The 22,197-nt window shown below is 43.5% G+C and overlaps 1 protein-coding gene across 5 annotated transcripts in view; it reads right to left on the bottom strand.

Annotated features, from left to right (window-relative positions):
• Nucleotides 1-639: 639 nt before the first annotated feature.
• camta1a (calmodulin binding transcription activator 1a) overlaps nucleotides 640-22,197 on the bottom strand; it is a 344,861-nt gene continuing 323,303 nt past the window's right edge. The window contains exons 12-24 of one of the 5 annotated variants that reach the window (XM_088992319.1): nucleotides 14,763-14,938; nucleotides 13,113-13,309; nucleotides 12,960-13,038; nucleotides 12,521-12,872; nucleotides 11,932-12,410; nucleotides 11,438-11,616; nucleotides 9,739-9,982; nucleotides 8,960-9,031; nucleotides 8,329-8,349; nucleotides 8,044-8,246; nucleotides 6,265-6,339; nucleotides 5,958-5,988; nucleotides 640-2,868 (exon numbers count right to left, since the gene is read on the bottom strand). In XM_088992319.1, the coding sequence (XP_088848445.1) occupies nucleotides 2,839-2,868; nucleotides 5,958-5,988; nucleotides 6,265-6,339; nucleotides 8,044-8,246; nucleotides 8,329-8,349; nucleotides 8,960-9,031; nucleotides 9,739-9,982; nucleotides 11,438-11,616; nucleotides 11,932-12,410; nucleotides 12,521-12,872; nucleotides 12,960-13,038; nucleotides 13,113-13,309; nucleotides 14,763-14,938 (2,138 nt within the window). In that variant the 3' untranslated portion in view covers nucleotides 640-2,838. The remainder of the gene's footprint in view (nucleotides 2,869-5,957; nucleotides 5,989-6,264; nucleotides 6,340-8,043; nucleotides 8,247-8,328; nucleotides 8,350-8,959; nucleotides 9,032-9,738; nucleotides 9,983-11,437; nucleotides 11,617-11,931; nucleotides 12,411-12,520; nucleotides 12,873-12,959; nucleotides 13,039-13,112; nucleotides 13,310-14,762; nucleotides 14,939-22,197) is intronic. The other 4 variants (XM_088992311.1, XM_088992337.1, XM_088992328.1 and 1 more) reach the window with 4 other exon arrangements.

Genomic DNA, 22,197 nt, shown 5'->3' with positions numbered 1-22,197 from the left:
CTGAAGATAATAATGTTGATCTGTCTGTAACTCAAAATGGACAATTATAGATTTGCGTGACCTTGGGTAAAGAGGCACTTTCAACATAAACACAGACAAAATAACAATTAGGGGTGGGCAATTGAAAGACTGAAACAGCAATTTTACCCAATAATTGTTGAACAAACACAACCAGACACATCCGATTCAAACTGAGATGCCAGATACATCCATTGACTCTAGTTTTGCACATTGAGGGTCAATTTTTAATCTTTTGCTTGTGGATTCAGTAAAAGTAGCACCTTGGGCTGCCTGAAAAGGAAAACGCAGCCATGCACTGTAATACTATTAACGTGTATCAGCTTGAAACATTGACCTCTTCACATAAAACACAGCGCATATTCACTTTGGAACTTGGCATCCTTGATCAAGAAGACTGAATGAGGCTGACATACTCATTCACCTGTGCAAGCACTCAGTCGTACAGGAGTGGTCCATGGATGAAAAGGTTTCTTCAGCCGTCATCTGTACTTCTTTGAACGTGTAGCTACACTGATTGCTTCTTTTGTCCTGATCGGGCTATATATATATATATATATATATATATATATATATATATATATATATATATATATATATATATATATATACACACACACACACACAGTATATAGGGGCAGGGCTACCAGCAAATTTTAGTTAGCTGACGAGGTTTCTCGGATGACAAGCGAAACATCCGACACCTTCAAAGAAGTACAGATGACAGCTGAAGAAACCTTTTCATCGATGTCATCATTCAATATGAATGTGTGAAAGAGATTCTGGCTTGCAGGGCGAAAGAACCTGCCTGCTCTAGACTGACAATTAATATCTTGGAAAAATGCATAGGTGAACTCTGCTAAGGAGTCATAGTGGTAGTGATGTAATGCCTTCTTCTGAAACGCAATTGCCTCATAGTCTTATCGGTATCCTGGGGATGATCAGTCAGCCGTAAATGTAGAGAATGACTTTTGAGTACAGGTACTGGCTGCTGTTTGCGTTGCTTGCCAAATAATGCTACCGTAGGATTTGCAGCACTGATGCGCCTCGTCACCATTAACAAAAGATTCTGGGTAGCCCAACATGAATCCAAGGGGGGAAAAACAGGAACATAAACATACTTGGGTGATGTTGATTGACTTTCCCGAACACGACAGACATAACTTTCTTTTGACTTTACAAATGGCATTAATTACGGAGGAGGATTAGGGCCACCGAAGAAAAAAAAAAAGGTCGGCAAGATTCTCACTTTATTCTCAGAATTCTGACTTTATTATCAGAATTATGACTTGAAAGTCAGAATTCTCACTTTAAAGTCAGAATTCTGATAATTAAGTCAGAATTTTGACTTTAAAGTTTCAAGTCAGAATTCCCACTTTAAAGTCAGAATTCCGAGAATAAAGTAAGAATCTGGCCAACCTTATTTTTTTTCAATTACCCTAATCCTCTTCTGTACATTAATAACATGCTTTTGCAAAATGTTTCATTTTTTTCGGACAATCAAAATAAGACACTCCAAAAGTGAAATTATTTTCCTCTTGACAGAGCACAGCCATTACTCCTTTGTTGTGCCCCCTAACCCCACCCAACTTGTCTCTTCTTACTTTACATGCACATAATACTCATATTTATCCCAGTTATGTACACTATGTACAAACAATACATCTGTACTTCTTAGGCATTCAAAGAAAACTATACAAATATTGTTTTTTTTTGTCTCATACCTCTTTGTGGCCCATTTTTTGGGGGATAAAATAATATATTTCTAAAATACAATCCCTTTTGAATTAAGGTGTGTGCACATATGTGTGTTTGTATGTGTATTTTATATTCCTACATACTTTCAGCCTTCGTTATATACAGAAATGTTTGCTCAATTCTCAAAAATATGGATTTGTCCAACCCCTATTTTGGGACAATCTTAAGGAACTGAAAGATCCTCTAAGATGTCAAGGCAATGTATGTGATCTCCGTCAAAAGCCCTGCCTGGCAGGCTCATAAGTTTACAAGCAGAACTGGACCAGGGGCCCTTATGTTACAACAACAACAAAACAAAACAAAAAAACAGCCGAAGTGAAGAACAAAGACAATGAAGGCTCAGCCTGCTGTGACCATAAAACACTAGCAAAGACTTCACTTAGCCATTTGTCATGCATTTTTTGATTGGATTTTACAGCACAGAACGCAGCAATACATTAGACATGGAGGGACAAACAGCATGGAACAAATTCAAGTCATCAAGTAACAACAGGCAACTATTGAATCCCCCCCGTTTGCTCATGCACCGAGTCGATTACGTTCACGTGGCGCTCCGGCTGGCTGGGCCTCGAATTGGGGTGCAACGCTCTGGGATGCCATCATACTTTGTGTGTGCTATCTATGGGGCTGATGTTTTGGGTGTAAAAAAAAGGTCATTTGAAAACAAAATTGCTGGAATACAATGAATAGTTTTCCATCGTGGTCTCCTTTATGGTGTGAGATATTCAGCAGCAGGAGACTTGTTTTAGCTTCACTTCGATTTACTTTTATGATGTCCAGGAAAAAGTGCAAACAATTTAAAAAAAATGCCATGAATTAAAATTCTGCAGTTCTCTCATCCCCCTAAGTTTAGAATCCACAAATTAGCAACTCTCCAAGTGAAACTGTTTGTGTGTTTGGCTGTGCGTGTGGGGGAGGGGAGTGGATTTCACTTTGCACTGATACTATTTTTCCATCTGCATCTGCTGTTCAATGGCGGCTCCAAAGGAAAAAAAAAGACCAATTAAAAAGGAGGCGTAGGTGAAGAGACGTCACATTGGGAGGGGAGGCTTGTGAGCTCGTTCATGTTCCTTTTTTTTCGATTCTTTCACCCTGCAAAACACACACACAAGCAGACACACAGACACACACACACACACACACACACACACACACACACACACACACACACACACACACACACACACACACACACACACACACACACACACACACACACACAGTCCAATGAGTATGACAACTCTTGCGTGAGGCTCAACCTTTACATCACAATGTCGGCAGCGCCAGCTAGTCAACAGCCCTGTGAAAGGAAATGCTCGTCATTGCAACAGCAACAAAAACATAAACAACACATTGGTTAAATGCAAAAAGGCATTTTGGGGATTGCTTTCCATTTCCGTACAACCATCTGAAAAAGGCCCACGTATCATGGGTGAATTTACATGTACGTTTGGTGCAGCATGTGCTTATGGGGCAATTTTTTTATATTAATATGACAACCATCAATGTCATCAGTACGGTAAAAAGATTTTCAGTTGATATTGAGCATTGCAATGGAACCTTGATAATTGAATTCAATTGATTCTAAAATAACAAAACAAAGCACATGTTGCAAATCATTTGTCCCCATTAAAATAGAGGGAAATGTAATTAATCAGTTTCTTAGCCACCCCCGCTCATCCCTCACAAAAACAAAAAATAATAAGCGCCTTTTTAAAAACTATTTAACTCATCCACTGCCATTCAAAAATGTATTCGGGAATTGAAAATATGACGTAGAGCGCCATTACTGAATTTGTTCAAATTTTGTTTTTTCATGCTTGGGTGCCAATAAAGCGCTGGCCTTGGATTTTTTTTTCTTTTCCACAAGGGGACAGCATTTCCTCTTTTTCAATGTTAGCGCTTTGTTCCAGCTTCAGCTGTTGTTAAAGCTCTATATAAACCAATATGGATGTATTGCATTATATTTTGGACAGCCACACTCATTTCAAGCTCATATAACTCCAGACCATATAACTCAGGAGTTAAGTTTTTTTTTCGATAAAAGTAGAGTCTAAGGTTTCTAACATTGTATTGAATGTTGATGTAGTCCTAAAACTCAATATTCTGTGGGTCCTGGAATTCGAGTGACAATGACCAAAACCCTGGCACTGGCGTGGACACATTTTTGCACATGTCTGGCAGTGAATGAGTTAAAGTAGCACTCTCAAAGACTGTAATTTGCATGTGTTGGCCACCTGGGGCAGTATATTATAGAAATACAGTCAAACACGATGATGACTGCCAACTGACTCAATACTCTGCAACAAGAATAGTTGTTTCTGGCAGAGAATAAAGAACTTTTGACTGTGTTAAATTTGTTAGATTATATGTCTATGTTTGTTGCTGTCTCATTTGTCTATGAATATTCATTGCTTTTAGGGTCATGATATGCTAACACTTGGGTGATTTCATTAGCTCATCCGTCCATGGTGTTTGGCATTGCTTGTTAGTATCAAGCTAATAGACCCAAGACTGCGTTGTTGTTCTCGGTACACAAGGTGTATGTGTCTTTGTTGCTTAGATTTACTGTAAATATGACAGGTCTGAAGCCTCTTGGAAGAATTGCTTGCTGTATTGAACTGCTGCTTGTCGAGACGTTGCTTGGGTTGAGTTCCCTGCGCTTCAGATTAAATTATGGCTTGCAGGTCAAAAGAAAAAAAAATGCACAAATGAGAGTTTGAATCTTGAAAAAAAATGCAGTTATTCGTCTCTCAAGGTAGGTCTGTACTTTTATTGCAAACCTATTTTGGGGGAATAGAAATGACTGTGAGCAAAATGTAACAGAGAAGTTGTCTTCTTTGTTGGTAAGAAATGTACCATATTTACAAGCCTTTTCGTGTGGAAAATACGACAATTTATTTGAAAACAAAGCCAACACAGACAGTCAAGCTGAGGGCTAGCTTCTGATGGGTCAAATATTTCCGTTTGGCCTTGGTCGAACAGGCACGTGTCCTGACAAATGAAAATCTCTCTGGAGGCCACCAATGTCTTGTATCATCTGTTGTGACTTCAATTTTGCCAAGGTTGGACTTCCTTGTGGCTTCTGAATACAAAAAAAGGACGACTACAGATATTGCTATGTGTTAACATTATTAGATGAATGAATATTTCATATCCCAATTTGGGTTGGTTTGACCAAGTTTGACCTTCCAAGAACAAAATGGTTTCAGTCCTTCTCAGTCTGTCGGGGGGTAAGAAACAAGACAAACAGCCAGCCGGTAAAAGGGAGACATCTTGAGAAAGCAACAGGCCCGCAGCATGCCGTCAGGCTGAAAGTTTTCAGTATTTGACATGCAGCAGAGGAAGATGTGATCAAAAATCAAACAGAAGCAACCTTCGCTGTCTCTCAAACTGTCTTTCTGTGTAAATTACCACAACAGCAATGGAACCAAGATGGAAGGAGAGAAAGACAGGTCAAGAGAAAAAAAGCCTGTTGCGATATTCCTGTTCGGTTAACAAAAGTCTGTCTTTGATCAGGAGCTCTTCCACACACCCATGGCTCCAGCTGACAGCCCTCATGCAAGCAGGCATCAAGCAAAAGTGACGGAGAACAAAGTTGGCTCGCAAGAAAAGCAGCAAAGACAGAGAGAGAAAAAGTGAAAAATTGATAGAGACAGCGAGAGAGACAGATAGAGAGAAAATGCAAATGCCAAGACCGCAATGGAGGTCTTTGTAGTAATTGAGAAAAAGACAGAGAGGGATAGGGAGAGAGAAAAAGCTAGTAAGCGAGAGAAAGAGAGAAAGAGAGAAAGAGAGAGAGTGAGCGAGCGAGAGAAAGAGAAAAACAGAGAGAGAGAGAGAGAAAGAGAAAGAGAGAGAGAGACAGGGAGCGAGAGAAAGAGAGATTAAGAGAGAGAGAAAGAGACAAAGAGAGAAAGAGAGAAAGAGAGAGTGAGAGAGAGCGACGGAGAAAGAGATAGAAAGTGAATACCAGTGAAAGAGAGACAAAGAAATAGATAGCAAATGAGAGAGAAAGAAACAGAGATACAGAGAGAGAGAGCGAGAGAGAAAGAGATAGAGAGCGAAAGGAATAGAGAGAGAAAGAGAGAGAGAGAAAGAGAGAGAGAGAAAGAGAGAGAGCGAGAGAGAGGGAGAGAGAGCGAGAGAGGCAGGAACTGAGTTGCTGAAGCAGCACTCACCCGCTTGAAAAGTCTATGGTCCATCAAGGGGCTTGGCGTAAACAGCAAAACAATAGCAAACGGCTATTAGCACACAGTTGGCACTCGGCAGGAGGGGTGTGAGCACAAGGTGGGGGCCAATTACAGTCAGAGGGGAGGGGGACTGAAGGTTTCAACCACATCCAACCAATGGTAAAGGAAAAAAAACAACTCGTCAATTGGTTCAGTTCATGAAATCTAAACAGACGATTTTAGCCGATTAGCTCAGTTGCGTTGCGGAACGTTCCTTCCAATCAAATGTGATGAACGTGCATGTTTGGGGGCCCACCTGTGGCGGCAGCGACGCAGAAACCTCATGATCTTCCGGGCGGCCTGGTCTTGCCTCTTTGTGAGCAGACTACCTCTGCATGAAAACAAATAAAGTGGAGAGAACATTGTTCGGGGGACACGTGAGCAAGATTTCAAAAAAGACTCCAAAACAGGTGTAACGTGATGTGAAAAAGATGTGTTTTGTGAGCGAGTCATCAGCTTAAAAAAAGCATCACTTTATTTCAGATGATGTTACTATATGATGAGACACCATAAACCAGATTGGAAAGTCTGTGTAAACTCTCAGTCGTTCAGGAGTGGTCCATCAATGAAAAGGTTTCTTAAACCGTCATCTGGACTTCTTTGAATGTGTCGGACGTCTCGCTCCTCATCCGAAAAGCTTCGTCAGCGAACTAAAGTTGTGCTGGTAGCTCTGGGACATATATATATATATATATATATATATATATATATAGGGCCAGAGCTCACAGCACAACTTTAGTTCGCTGACTAAGCTTTTCAGATGAGGGTAGAAAGGTCCGACCCCTTCAAAGTACAGATCACTGCTGACGAAAACTTTTCACCAGATTAGAAAGTGAATTGCAAAACTAAAACAGATGCTAATAACGACACAATTACGAACCAGTTTAGTTGAGTTTTCTCAAACTTTCCACAGCAACTATGTGTTGGTAATTAGCAGGAAAGTTATTGTGCTTATCAACAAATTAAACACTAGCAATAAAAAAAAAAAACAAGCAAAAACATGATGTTAATCCACAAGCCAAAAAATAGCTTTAGCAGCCATCTTTAATCAGATTTCAGCCCACGTCGGTATCAATTTTAAGTCACTTTAATCAGACCGTATTTTCAATGATCAGTACTATGACTTTTTTCGACCATTATGCAGGGTGACCCCCACCCCAAGAAACGGGCCTCAACTCCAATTAGGCCCCGTTTCTTAGTGTTTTGTCCGAATGAAATGAAACTTTGGTCATAACTAGTTTATTATATTCAAAACATCACATCAAAACACTAGGGTCTTCGACCTTTTTTCTCCGTTCTACAGCATATGTTCTAGATGGCCTCCATTTAAGCTCAGTGCATTTCTTGATGCCCAGCACAAAGTTGTCCATGACGTTCTTCCAGATGTTCTTTTTGCGTCACCCTGTATAAGTGGGGGAGGAGTGCAGGGCGGGCAACTACATGAGGTTCAATACTACACAGGTATTGTTGGGGTAATTCGCCATACAAACATCTCTAAACATCGCTCTGTAATCTTTGTTTACATTTTAAACTTCCTGATACGTCATATCCTGCCTTCCTTTACATGATGTCGCATTTTCATTACGTCACATCCTGTCGCGTCATATACTATGCGCCGCATAAATACTCCTGCGGCCCGTTTTTTCGCTCTCTCTCGCCATGCTCCCTCCTTGGCCGACACCGCGATGCCTCCGCGCTCTCCCAAATTAAATCAACTTTCTGTTCAAGACCTGGCTCCCTGATGATTCAACCATCCATCTCCATCAACACCCGTAGAAGCAATGCACCAAGGGCGAACGATCAAAATAAGCCAACAGGAATCGCTCTAATGCTGTCATACCACTTGCAAACACTAGATTCAAATAAAAAATAGTCAGACTTTGACTCAGACTTTTAAACACACAGACTTGTGGCCTAGTGTTAGGACAAATGCACTGATTTAATTTTGAAGCGCAGACACCTGGCTAGCTTGAGGATGCTATTTGAAGCGCCACATTTTGTGAACCTTGATTTGGTGCCTTTACTGCATCGCTACCTCATTTTGTGCTGCATCAGGGCGGCAGCAGCTGCCCCGCAGTGCCGAGGCTTGAGCTTGCCAAACTCCTTGTAGCTGCGGTAGTATTGCTGAATGAGCACGGCGGCTCTTCTGCTCTGCTGGAACTTCTTCTGCTCGTGGTAGCTGCGGAATTTACTCTGGATAAGGATGGCGGCCTGCGTCATCTTCTTATAAAGTGCATACTGCAAATGAAAATATTGTGCTGCGTCAACACCGGAGATATTTTTTTAGAGGTCTTAAGGTGCCTGTTGTTAAGAAGTGTACCTTCAAGGCTATCCATGTAAGCTTGCATGAAGGAAAAACATGTACAGTAGTGTTAAGCAAGCACTATGTTGATGTCGCAAGTCATTTAAGAAATGATTCTTGTCTTGGCCTTTGCGTTAGTGACAGCAAGTAGGAATCAAGAACCGTGGAACCCCGGTTTTCGCACAATGACATTTTTTGACATTTTTGGGTCAAAATTTTCACCCCGTTGGGGAGCATTGGCTTAGTCGCACAAGTCGGGCACTTTCAGTCTGTCCTGGAATGGATGCAACCTTTAAACTGTATACAAAACATTTCAGCGTTTGTGAACGCATCTGTTGAGTGTGACTGTTTAAGTAAGCCGTGACACAGTTACGCCATCGGAAGTATGAAAATGGTGGATTTTTTCCCAACAATAACCTCTTGTCCACTTTGTCTCACATATGTGGAAGCCATCACTAAAAATAAGAGAGAAATTAATGGTGAGGTATCACTTTCATTTTCTGTATGTTAAACTGCAGCCATTTTGTCTGGAATGGATTAATTGGAGGTACATTATTTACGATGAGAGATTTCCCTTTTTCTTCACGTACTTCAAGAAAGCCGAGGTTCCACTGTCGAATCAATCAATTTTGAACACAAATGTTCCAACCTGTTTGTATTTCTTGTAACAACGCTGAATAACAGCAGTGGCTACTTGCTGTTGTTCTTGAAGCGGCCGCCCCTGTTGAAGAAGTAGAGCGAGATGGGTCAGAAGCCAAATCACAACCTGCTATTAGCCAACTTCGATATAAGTGGCTCCATCCAGTGTCTTGGTGTCCTCACATCAACGGCACCCAAGTCCGGTTCCAGCTTCGGTAGGAAGCTGCGAGTCGGAGTGGAAGGCCAACTCTTGACTTGCAAAACGTCTGCTTTGACATTAGTTAGCAGATAAGATAGGCGCCACAGAGACAAATGACAGCAAACGGTAGGTCATATGAAAAAAAGTAAAAGCAGGGAGGAACACAGCAGTAGGAAAAATGTTCAGAGAAAGAGTTGACAACAAGCGGTAGCAAGCTCCATTCACTGAATAGGAGAATAAGCGTCCCCATGTGTACCAAGGGAAGCAAGATGGAGGACAATGCAAAACAACATGCTCTGTTCAAGGCATTTCCCCATGCTGACATCCCAGTGACATTTTGTTGACGTTGTCATTTGTACAAAGGAAAGAAGAACACGACAGACACATAAGAGACACACAGACCAACAGACAGGAAAGTGTGCCGTTTCATCAGAAACAGTGCATTCACCCACCACAAAAACAAAAAATACCTTCACCCACTAGTTTGGGAGCAAAGCAAACCCATCAAATTCTGTGCAAAACTGCACAAGCACTGCAAGGGCCACACTCCAGCACACACATAATTCGACACCTAACGGGAAGGACTGTACCTTGTATTTGCGGAAGGCCGTCTGAACGAGACGGGCAGCTTCATATAGCTCTCTTTGTTCTGGATCGGATAGAGTAAGCTGGGCCAGGTCTCTCTCCACCTTGCTGTTGGAGGCATTAATGAAGTCGCTCCAGTCTGCCGGCGATGGAAGTGTGGCCCTCTCCAAGGGCCCCTCTCCCAGCAGGTTAAGTCCAGGACTTAGGCTCTGGTTGGATGAGGAGGTCACTGGATCATTTTGCAGAGATCTGGGGAAGGAAGGTGACCAAAGCCTTCAGATCTGCTTTCGACAGGCCCCTTGGTAAAGCGCAGTCATTGGCCATCAAGTGCACAGGCCAGGTACACATCCCCATCATCATTCACTGTTTGTCTTTGACTTTTTTTCCTTTTGTTGTATATTGTGTTGACCTTGGATTTGAGATGACCACAGATTTTGAGTTCAGGATACATGCTTCAAGACACTGATCACAGTCATGATTTTGCAATTTTTTTACTTTTAATAAACTCATTCACTGCCAGACGATATGCAAACATGTTTCCACTCCAGTGCCAGGGTTTGTCATTTGCACTGAAATTGCAGGACCCACAGAATCTGGAGTTTTAGGAGTACATCAACATTTAATGCAGGGTAAGAAACCTTATACACTCTTCTTGCATTAGAAAAAAGAGGTAATTCCTAAGTTAATGGGTCTGGAGTTATCTGAGCTTGAAATGGAGGCGCCTGTACAAAATACAATACAATATAAACATCTTGATTTATTTACCGCTTTAACAACAGCTGAAGCTATAACTATACGCTAACATGAACGAAAGGCATATGCTGCCCCCTTCGTAAAAGGGAAAAACATTGCCAGAGGTCTGACCAGCACTTAATCTGCACCCCCGCAAGAAAAACCAAAACCCGAACAAATTCGTGAATGTCGCTCTACGTCACACTTTTCAATTCCTGACTAAATACGGCAATTGTAGCGACTGAGTTAACATGGTAGAAAACCGCAAAACATCAAGACGGACACATGATTTCTATAAGTCTTCGCCAGTACATTTTCAAATGTTGACTACCACAATAATACCCATGTTCAATTTTCATTGGCCACGAACATGACTTGAGCTCTTTTTCGAACTGGGCGACCTGCTACTATGATGGTTGTGAAGGCAATTTGCTATACGAACACATTTTAAACATCTTTTCTATTTCCTTTCACATCATTTTGTTTTTCTTGGACTTGCTTCATGTCACATCCTGCCCACCTTTACATGACATCACATCTTGTCCGTCTTTACATGACGTCACATCCTGTCCGTCTTTATAAAAGCTCTCCCAACACGCCCCATCTCTATCTCTCTGGCCCTCCTCAACCAACCTCACAATGTCTCTGCTGTCTAGAAGATTCAAATAATCTTTTTTGTTCAACACCTTGGTTCCTGCTGATTTTACAACCATCTTCTAAAACCGTGAAGAGCCATGAACCAGAGGGAAGGATTGTTTTTAACCCATCATTATTTGGTGCCGGAACCCAGAGGGAAGGATCATTTTTAACCCATCAATGGTGAGCCGCAAGAGTTGCCGAACCCCCATTTTAAGTCAAGTCAAGAACAACTTTATTGTCATTTTTTTGTCACTCTGCCAAGTAAATTTTTTGAACAGGAGTTCATGTTAGGGGGTCATTTTACAAAAAAATGTATTCAAGGTTTCAACATACCGTAGGTGTAAGATGCTGGGGAGCTGCTCTACATCTCCCAGGTAATTGGCCAGCCAGTTCATGGTGCTGTTGACCACTGATGTATCTCCAGGCAGAGAGTCAGCAGAAGAAAAATGCTCCCTCTTGATCCTCTCTGGTGTTGCCTCGATGATCTGCTCGGCCAGAGTCATCATATTTGCCTGTTTTGTTGAGACAGACGTGAATGACTGTTGACTGATGCTGAAAGCACATCTGTGATTTGACAAGAGAGGTTGACTGTTTGCGATGACTCGAACGCTATGTGGACATTGAAAAGATGACAACTGTGACATTGTTGAATGCTGCCCTTCTAAACAAGCAAATCAGCTGCTGGTGTGGCAGCTTTCAACCAAGTTTACAGTTGGCAGTGATTGCGAAGATACATTGCATGCATCCGATGTAAGAGTCAACTTTCGAGACTCTGCCGGTGAAAAGTGTGTGCAAGGCACCGAACATGGTAAATCAGTCACTCTCACCTGTAGGTTATCCATCTGTGTGAGACAGTCTTGATTCTCCAGATCCTCCCGATAGGATAGCATTTCTGCCTCAGCCATGCTTCTTTCCGCCATGACCAGCATGCTCAGTTGTTCCCGCTGGCGTAAGCGGCTGCCGAGCTTTTCCTTCCCCAAAATGCCGCTCTCGTCGACCCCCATACCCTTCCTCCCAATGTTGCTACCAGAAAGGGTCTCTTTCCTGGAGGTCCACCTGGCCATCCCTGTGCTGTCCCCTGTTGACATACTTGTGTCCAGGCTCTCTGATGACTGACTTCTGGGGCTGGAAGGCAGCTTATGGAGCAGCTGCGGCTGCTGCTGCAGGTTAAGAGGAACGGATGAAGCCTTATCGGGCCGCGTCTGAAATTGCTGTGGGTTGGGTTTATGCTTTTTAGCTAGCGGGAGGTCTCTTTGGCCGTCGCTGCTGTAGTGACTGGAAGGTTCTGACCTGGGCCTCCTCAAGTCTGCAAAACATGCAAAATACAAATGTTAGCTTCAGAAATGCAGAGAAAATGAGTCTAAACAAATGAGTCCTTTCCGAGCCACTATTTGATGTTGAAATAAAGCTACGAGCCTGGATTGTGGCTGGTGTCGGTGGACGTGGTCGTCGTCGTAGCAGAACCTCCTCTTTTGCCACCGCCGGGAGCCACTACATTCTCATTCACCCAGCTTAGCATCCAGCTGTCTGCAGCGGGAGTGTCGATCGTCGGGGAGAAAGACGTGCGAGTTGTAGGGGGTAGTGGCCCAGGCGGCTGACGCTCCTCCCGCTGCAGCTGCTCCAGACATTCCGCCAATTTGGTATGGCCCCGGGATCGGGCGATGGAAAGAGGTAGACGGCCCAAAGAATCTGGAATTGCAAGGGCCCGTCGATCCCATTGGTACAGGACTGCGGCTGCCTCCAGGTGACCCAGGGCACATGCCCACATCTGCCGAGGTTGCAGAAAAGAGTCAAAGATACAGCAGAATGCTAAAAACATAGTTCACGCATGTCCAAATATGCTTTGCTCTCTTACCAACGGTGTGCAAGAGAAGTGATCCACATTGAGCGGGTCCACTTCTAACTCCAGATCAATGCTATCAGCATGTTTGGCACTGGGTGGAAGACAACCAAAAATCAAATGACATGCAAACACACGAGCAGTGGATTGCCAGGATGCTGCTCCCACCGCCACTTGATGAGCGTCCGGATGAGGGTGGCGTAGCCCTGGCCAGCAGCCAGGTGAAGGAGCGTCATGCCTCGGAAAGTCTTGGAGTGGATTAAATGCTTGGACTTGGCCCAACAAGCTCTGCTCATCATCTTCTCACAAACCACAACCACACGGCTCTCAAAGGAGCTGCTGGCCTGCGTTGGTCCTGTCGCACACTGCCAAACAAACGGTGCAATCTTTATTGCTGGATTTGTACAGCATTCCTTTCGGACAATGCAGCAATACCATTCGGTTCTGTCCACCGCATTTTACTTTGTGGTGGCCACAAAGGACCATTACAGCTGGAACCAGGTTACAGGTAACACCCGATTTACAACCGGTGTCCATTCAGACCAAACAGTCATAAGTCTAAATGGTTGTAAGTCGAAATCCATTCAAAATGTTGAATAGAGACTGTGCTAAATTACTTGCAAACTATCTGATTCGGACGCCACGCGGGCGGGCGTCGGTCTGGGTTGCCGGTGATCTACCGGGTGCCCTCTCCATGGCCTTATCCCGACCCCGCGGCCGTCTGCGGCGCTGACGCGCCTGACCCGCCACATCGCCTCAAAGCAGAAAGAACTGTGTCAAAGAGGCGGCGGGGCCGACACCGACCGTGGGCTGTGGGCATCGGTGGACACTCCCTGCTCCAGTGCCATCACACAGCCGATTGCTGCGCAAGAGTGAGATGCTGGTTTGCAGGTCAAAATTGTCGTACTCGTTGCCCGGCTGCTAGCGTGTTGCGGTGCCAGGCGTAGAATTAAAATAAAAAAAAATGGGTTTGGCGATCGTGGTCGCAAGTACAGGTGGTCGTAAGTACAGGTGGTCGTAAGTCGCGCCAGTCGCAAGTCGGATCTTACCTGTATCACGATTGGAATGTAGCACAAACACTGTACGTCAGTCAAATTTTAGTATGCCGTCTTCACAGAACAGGACGATGAACAATGGATGTCCACAATATGATATGGTACAGTAAAGTCTCGTTATATCGATATCGGATATATCGATAGTCCCGGTTATATCGATATTTTTTCGGACTCCCTTGAATATCGATATAATGAGACTTTACTGTATAATCTCAGTAAATGATAAAATGTTTTTACATAAAAAGCATTTATTTGGCTCATCCTTTCATTGACCTTTTCATCTGTCTAAGTCAATTTAGGAAGTCATGGTTCTGTGTGGGTATGCTGTTATATTTGATATTTATTTATTCCCTTCATTTATCCATGTAAGCCAACTGAGAACAGGTTTTCATTTACAATGCCGTAAACAAAACTATAATTAAAAGGAATGAACAGTTATTTTTAGATTTTTTTTATACAATTATTTGTTTTTTTTTCCACTTTAAGTATACCAACAAACTGAATTGTCCAGAAACATTTTCAGTTGGTCAATTTAAAACTAACAAAACTAAGTTTCAGTTTGTATTTAGTTTACTGAATGGCTTGCATTTACTAAAATGACACTCACAATCGTTCACCCCCCCCCCCCCCCCCCCCCCCCCGTTGGACACGGGGTGCATTTGTTTTGTCCTTGAAATATAAGCCAATAAAATGTCTATAACATGGCTGCCGTGATCTTCAGTCCACTACTTGTGTTCTGTGAGTTAGCTCAGGGGCTGTTTACCTGTATCTGACTGTTGCTGTCTCCGCCTCCTGGAGCTCCACCTGCCCCCACTCCGCCGCCACTTTCTGCAGTCCCACCACTTGCTGCTGTGGTCGGCTGTTGGTGGCTGGCCATCTCAGCCATCCTCCTCTCCATCTGCTCCAAGCGCTCCAGGATAGACATTCGGAACTGGTTATCTGGCCAGGTGGCGAGACACAGAGGAGGAAGACAATTCAACCCGCGGCAGAGATGCTGCATGACTATAAATCAGTGTGTTTGCTGTTGTATCTACGCACACAACCTTGTATCCCGACAAGACGAATTATCGCACTGGAGGCACCAAATGCTTCCAGCAGGCAGCAGAGCTTCCAAAGCCCTTTGAACCCGAATCATCAACCATTTGTGACATAAGCAGTAAATGGCAAGGTCCCTCTTCTAGCTATTACAACCCCTGTATAATCACCATTAATCAGACTGAGGAGTGAGAACAATCACATCAATTATGAACTTCATCCTTACAAGAGACTTTGCCAAAGTGCACCCCAAAAATCCATCAATCACTAATTACAGGCTTTACAGCCCAAGAAGATGAACAGGCATCGCATAGGCAAGCGGGATTCAAGGCCTCTCCAGCCGAATATGAGAGCTCAAGAGTGCCAGATGCAATAGCGAGGCTAAGCGGGGACATTATCAATCAATCAAAACCATCTCCTGAGTCCTTGAAGAAAAAAGCCGTCCCCGACATCAGGATGGAAGTGCATTAGCCTTGAAAGGGCTTATATAGTAGCACTCCACTACATGTCAAGAGGTTGGTCTTTGGCAACAGGAAAAGCTCAGGTCCTTGTGGGAAATTGTAAAGGTATTCTCCATCAAATTAATAGTTTGGGGATTGCAACTGACAATATAAATGCTGGCAACAGTGACACAGCATTATGAAGTTTGCACTTTTTCTTAAAACAGGCAATCTGAAGTGAGAGTAAGAAATAACAAAATCAAAGTATTGCCTCTTTGGCCCCATCTTGAACCTCTAATTAGATTTTTAACTAAACCAACACAACAAAAACAATTAATCAGACCCAAAAGATGTGACTGACATGGTGTAATCCATCTGTTGGGAACTTGTGGTACCCAGCTGAAGACTTTCCTTGAGCTTCAGGTTGAAACTTTGAAGGACGCCCAATTAGCAATAACATCCACCCATCCATTTTCCTGACCACTGTATCCTCACCCAGGTTGCGAGAGGTGAAGGACCCTATCCCAGCCGTCTTCGGGCACGAGGCGGGGGACCCTCTAAATTCGTTGCCAACCAATCGCAGAGCTCACAGAGACAAACAACCAGTCACTCTCACACTCACACCTGAGGACAATTTAGAGTGTTCAATCAGCCTGCCATGTAGGTTTTTGGAATGTGGAAGGAAACCGGAGGACCCAGAGCAAACCCACGGAGAGACCATGCAAACTCCGCACAGGGAGGAGGGACCAGGTCTTGAACTCACAACTTGTGCACTGTGAACTCCTTATCCCCTTTAAGCAACAACACTCACACCACTCACAGTATATCGACGTACAAGTCACAACCATATACCAAGGTGGTTGTGTCCATTCAGTGTAATAGGACGAGTACACAGAGATCAGTGCAGTAGATCAATAGAGAATATAGAAGACCGCATTAGCATTCTCCATTTAGCCACTGTGGGGCTGTTTCTGTGGAAACCTGCTGCTGCGCGGTAACTAGGCGACAGGAAAACGGCTGTGTGTATATGGTCTGTCTTCTATTGGCTTATTGATGAAGGGGAGGAGAAGGACTGCACACAGAAAAAAACTAGAGAGAGACAGGAAAAGCATAGAAAGATATTTATTAATCTTCCTCACTGTGCTATACGTGTTTGGGGCTTGGGCCCCTTGACTCTGTGTGGATCTCATCCAATGGGATCCGATAGCATTTAGCCTTCAGAATACAACACAAATGTTTGTTGTCATACCAGCATAAAAGAGGTCAGGCAAACACACAGCATGACAGAGGCTGGGAAATTGCTCCGCTACCTGACCGCATGCTGCACGATGGTGCTTCCCTTTGCACCACTTTGTGATCAACAGAGCTGAAAAATACATTTATATTTGAAGCATCTTCAGCTAATAACTAGTAAATTAGGACAGATTTAGCATTCTCTGCTAAGGTGGAAGGGCTGTGTCTGTAGTGCCAGGTTTGGGATAGGTCGGTGCAATCCTAATATGATACCAGGCCACATGGTTGACAAAGGTCAAGGCTAACAAGCAAGCGCAGAGCAGCAGAGTGGATAGCTCAGCATGCTCGCATGCCTTTGTTCAGGCAGTCCTAATGCTGCAGTGCGCTGCAGCGCAGATGATGTCATTCCCACCTGCTGCCTGTTATTCTGAATGCCAGGCACGTCCACTGCGGAGGGAGGATGGGGGAAGAGAAGAGTGTGGGGAGATGGGGAACGTGAGCAGCCATAGACGAGGGCATCAAAACACAGACACCTTCCCACGCTCGGCTTTTGTGGAGAGGGGCATGATCGACGTGCTCAATCTCATGTTTTCAGGGCAATCTAAAGCCAGCGCCATATTCATTCAGCAAAGGCACTTTTTTGTTTACATACAGAACAAAACAATAGTGATTAGGAGACTAACAACTTTACATCTGCTTGTCTCTGCTCTTTCTAACTTCTCCCAAAGACCAGTCAACTACATCAATTATTCTCGTAGAGTATGCTAAAACTATAGTATATCTACCCTGCCTTCTAAAATATATCCCATCTATGAGATCAATGCCTGAAGAGACCAAGAAATGTCCAAGTCTTGTATTGTAGTGGCCGTTATCAACGTGGACATGGAGAAAAAAAATCCACAAAAGGGCTTGAACATTTTTGAGAATGGCCACAAATGACTTGTTTTAAAGCCTGCAGTGCTACCCCATGACAAGGAATCACTTGCTCTACCCCTGTGGACACGGGAGACGGCCAGGACAGTCTTTTGACATGGCAGAAACTCTTGTAGAGACTCACAAAAAGAAAAATATGCTGTGTGTGCGTGCGTGTGTATAAGACATAAGATAGAAGGCAGGCGGTAGAATTCTTAACCAGGTTAAAACGACCACATTGTAAAAATCACTCAAGCAACATAAGAGGCAATCAAATAAGCACACATGGAAGGTCAATGAACCAACCTTTGATTGAAGCTGACTTTATCCTCATATTAAGAAGATCAAGCCACCTCTTATCGCTCTTCCCGGTGATTTCTGAAGTGTCCCCAGGTCAGCTGGGTGACTATGTCTCGCTGGCATGTCCTGGTCGTCCCCGGTGCCTCTGCCCAGTTGGACGTGCACGGACCACCTCACCGGTGAGGTGAGCGAGGCATTCTAATCAGATGCCAGAGCAACTTCATCTGGGTCTTGTTGACATGGAAGAGAAGCAGCTCAACTTTGAGCCCCTCCTGGATGACTGAGCTTCTCATCTTATCTCTAAGGGAGAGCTCAGGCACCCTTCGGATAATATTTAATTTTGACTGCTTGTATCCGGGATCACGTTCTTTCGGTCACTACCCATAGATCGTGGCAATGGATGCCATTCATATTTCTGACATTTTAACGTATAATCTCAACTTCAAACAGGTGAGCACCTGAAAAACTAAGCAATGCTCTGCCTCCTCTGTTGACTTTTTCAGATTGCTGACGTTGGGCATAATTGTAGCTCAAATCAACATGTTTGTTCAAACATGAACATTGCATCGTCAAAGAGAAAGCGTTTTCTAAACTTTACATTAGTTGAGTTTGTCAAACTCACGCCCACACGTCAACTGACTGTCGGAATCCAAGTCAAATTGTGATATAGAAGCTTTCAGCCCGATGCCAGCAATGCACGGCCTCTGTGTTTGGAATCTCAGTTGAATCAACAGTTTACACCATGCGTGATAGCATTGCTTGTCTTGCAAGAGAGAGTGACTCTTAACCTCCTGGCATTTGTCCAGCAAAATAGGTCAACACATGTCGAGTCTAAAAAGGCAAGAGATTCTGTCACAACAAAGGTCAAGCACCAAGAGTCAGTGCCACAGGGACTGAGTGTCACCTAGCATTATACTCATACACCACTGCAGAATTGATCAGGGGTCTTGGCCAGAAGGCCCGTTTGAATTTCAGATTATTGTACTTTATAATACAGTGGGGATCAAGAAAGGGCGCGTGCATACCCAGGATTAAAATCAGGAATCAAATTCAAATCTACTTCAAACAAACAGGAAACATTGAAGCAGCACCATTTTGAAACATGATTGAAACGCAAGATTAATTTAACTCGCCCAGAGCACATTGACAACATACAACTGTCCACAAGTGACAAGGCTTTTTTCCGAACCTCGCAGACATTCCTGCCACAAGGGATGAATAAATAACAAGTGGCTAGAAAGATGTCCACGACCGTGAAAAAGAAAAGTAGAAACAATTTAAATATCCTAAGAGTCCTAACAAAGGCCCCGCCCTAGATAACTACAAAGATTGTGAATTTCAGAATTTGGTTTGGCACTGTTGTCTGTCTCTCTGACATGCTAGAAAAGGAAGTGTTTGCAATGCAACACGGTCACATACAGGCCTGTATGAAAAATGTGATTTTGCTGTCTTACTGAAGACTGTCAATGTTTTAATGTATTGTTTACTTGTTGCATCCACACAAAAGGTAGTCACTCGCACATGTTGTTGTTTCATAGTTTCACTTCATAGTTTCAGTTCATTCCGTAAATAATTGGCTTTTAAATTCTCGTGAATTAGAAAGGAGGCAAAGTGAGGAGAAAAGGTTACGTTGGAAGTTGCTCAGCTGACCTTGTAGCTGATCAAATGACACACAGGAAGGATCTATGGATGGATAGCCCGGTAGCTAGATAGATAAGATAGACAGCCAGAGTGTGTGACACACTTCGGCAGCCAGGTGATGAGCTTGTTTTCAGACAACTCCAATGTGAGTACACGTTGAAAACGGATGGGGGCTAACTGTCAGCAGTGAGTAGCAGCAGTGTAGGGTGAGATCATCGGTGTTCACAGAATTTGTCCGAAATATTTTTTTCCCCAAATATTTTTTTCATCCATCATTGACAGCGACATCTAGTGAGAGGGAGAACAATTAAAAGTTCATCCACTTGAGAGTAGAAGGCACAGCAAACATGTGCCATTCGCTCACTAAGTTTTGCGTTTCATTCATTGAGTCAGTTAGTCAACAGAAAGCAGATCATGCTACTTTTTGCGACAGATCATGCTACTTTTTGCTGGTGTTATGTGAGTTTTTTAATAGGTCAATCACAACCCTATTTGATGAATAAGGCTGTCACAATGAAATGCAGGAATACTCCTGGATTGTAAATAGCACAGTCACCTTATATCAGGTCAATAGTGACATACAGTATATCAAATATGCTTTTATACTGTATTTTTATACGTTGCACCATTTACAGTTCTTTTTATGAAACTTTTTTTGTGCAGTTGTACATTTCAGTCTTCTGCCATTTTTTTGAGAACATGCAAGTTTTTTTCTTACCCCCTTTCAATTTAGCTGCTGTAGATTGCAAATTTCCCCACTGTGTGACTATTAAACACTTTCTGATTCTGTTATTGTTTGAGTTTTAGTAAAATAAAAAATGCCTGATGGATTTTATGCAGTCAGAGAGGTGGACATTTCTTTCAAAGTCCACCTTGGCCCAGTTACAGCATCAACTGAAATGCAACTTCAATTTCACACACGCACGGACGCACACGCCACACACACACAATTGACACACAAACCTTAACAACACAAGGATACAGCCTGAAGTTCTAACCTTCTATCTTATTTTCCATGGGTAGTCCATCCCAACGCTGGGTGAAGAAGGAACCACGCCTCTTTTTTGTTTAGGAAGCTCAGGTGTCGGTCACTAGTATCCTGACCCACGATAGCCGGTCCATGGTTGCCCCTCAACCCCACACACACGCAAAGCTGAAAAGGGATATGCCGGTCCCAGCGCTGCCCTCAGGCAAAGAAAGGCAAAATCACATCCGCGACCATGTTGTGTATCATCCTACTCCACGAACTCAAACAATGGAACAAGGATAGAGTAATGTGGGGAGCTACTCCTCCTTCCTTAAAAAAAAACTCCTCCTCTTCTCCACTTCTTTCATCTCACAAGCGCACACGAGTTCACACGTGCTGTCGGCAAACAGATACCACACTTTCACCGCTCACCTCTTCTTTTAGAGCATCGGCGTAACATTCAAACAGGTTTGTGGTGTGTATGGACGCCGCCGTTACGGCCAAGCGCATTTTCGCAATAGTCAACCAAACACGCCCACCCAGCGCTTGTGCGCTCAATGCGTGTGCAACATTCTGCTCAGCGCATGCTCGAGGACGTAGTCCGACTGCAGCTGAATGAGCCATACGCGCACACACACACGCACACACACAATAATGTTGGAAGCACGGATCTTATTGTGGCAGTGTCCTGCCAATGGCGCTCTACCTGCAATGCTGCAGAGAAATGGAAAAATAAGCGCCCCTTCCCCCACTCTGCATTATGACAAATTAAGGCAAGAGGGCAGGCAGCTGTGCCACGAGCATGAACACAACACCAAGTCGTCCACTTTGGCCAAGCTGCATACAAATACATACCTGCTAACTTCGGAAACCAGAAAAGCCTCGTAATACGGCGGGGTACAGGTTACTACACATGCGCAGTAAACTGTCTGCATTGACGCTTTTTAGTGGATTTTATCATTTCAAATAATGTACGTCGTACTACTACTTTTACACGGGAATTGTAATCAATTATACCAGCAGATACTAGCCAAGGTTGACAGGTTAGAAATTCAAACGTGCGTCATTTTCACCTTTTCTGTAGCGAAGTTCAAGTCTAGCGCCTGGAAATGTTTGGGAGTATTCCTCATGAAACGACTGTAGTTTTCTTTTAATTTTCACACTTTTTGTTGATTTTTCTCCGGCAGATGCCATTATACAACAATCATAAAAACGACGCTAACTCTTGTAATGATATGAGCAAATCGTATTTGCATGTTCTACTAGTGATGCCTGGCTTTAGATCAAAGTAGCATGCGCGCTGCTGCGAGGTAGTCCGATGAGAGCCTACGAGAGCCACACATGTCAATTGCCTTCTCTCTCCAACCAACACAGCCGTCCTAATAAAGAACCTCAAATATATCCAGAAGTTGTGTCATTTACCGAATCCGCTTACACAAAGCAACACATGGTGTCAGAATTGTAAGCAACACAACTCTTCAGTCTCGAGTCCAGGAATGAGCTGTCACTCTTGATTCCAGTAAAGACCTATACCACGCGCATGCGCAATTCATCTAAAGGAAGCTAACAGCTTGCACTGTGCCGATCGCTTGTTCTCGTGTTCTGAATTAACGTTGAGTACACTACAGTACTTACTATTTGTTTTTATTGAAAACCATAGTTTTCATTAT

Source organism: Hippocampus bargibanti, linkage group LG01, assembly GCF_051943395.1.
Source record: "Hippocampus bargibanti isolate YZ-2025 linkage group LG01, ASM5194339v1, whole genome shotgun sequence".
NCBI lineage: Eukaryota > Metazoa > Chordata > Actinopteri > Syngnathiformes > Syngnathidae > Hippocampus > Hippocampus bargibanti.
The sequence above is the reverse complement of the archived record's forward strand: the minus strand, read 5'-3'. Positions and strand labels throughout refer to the sequence as shown.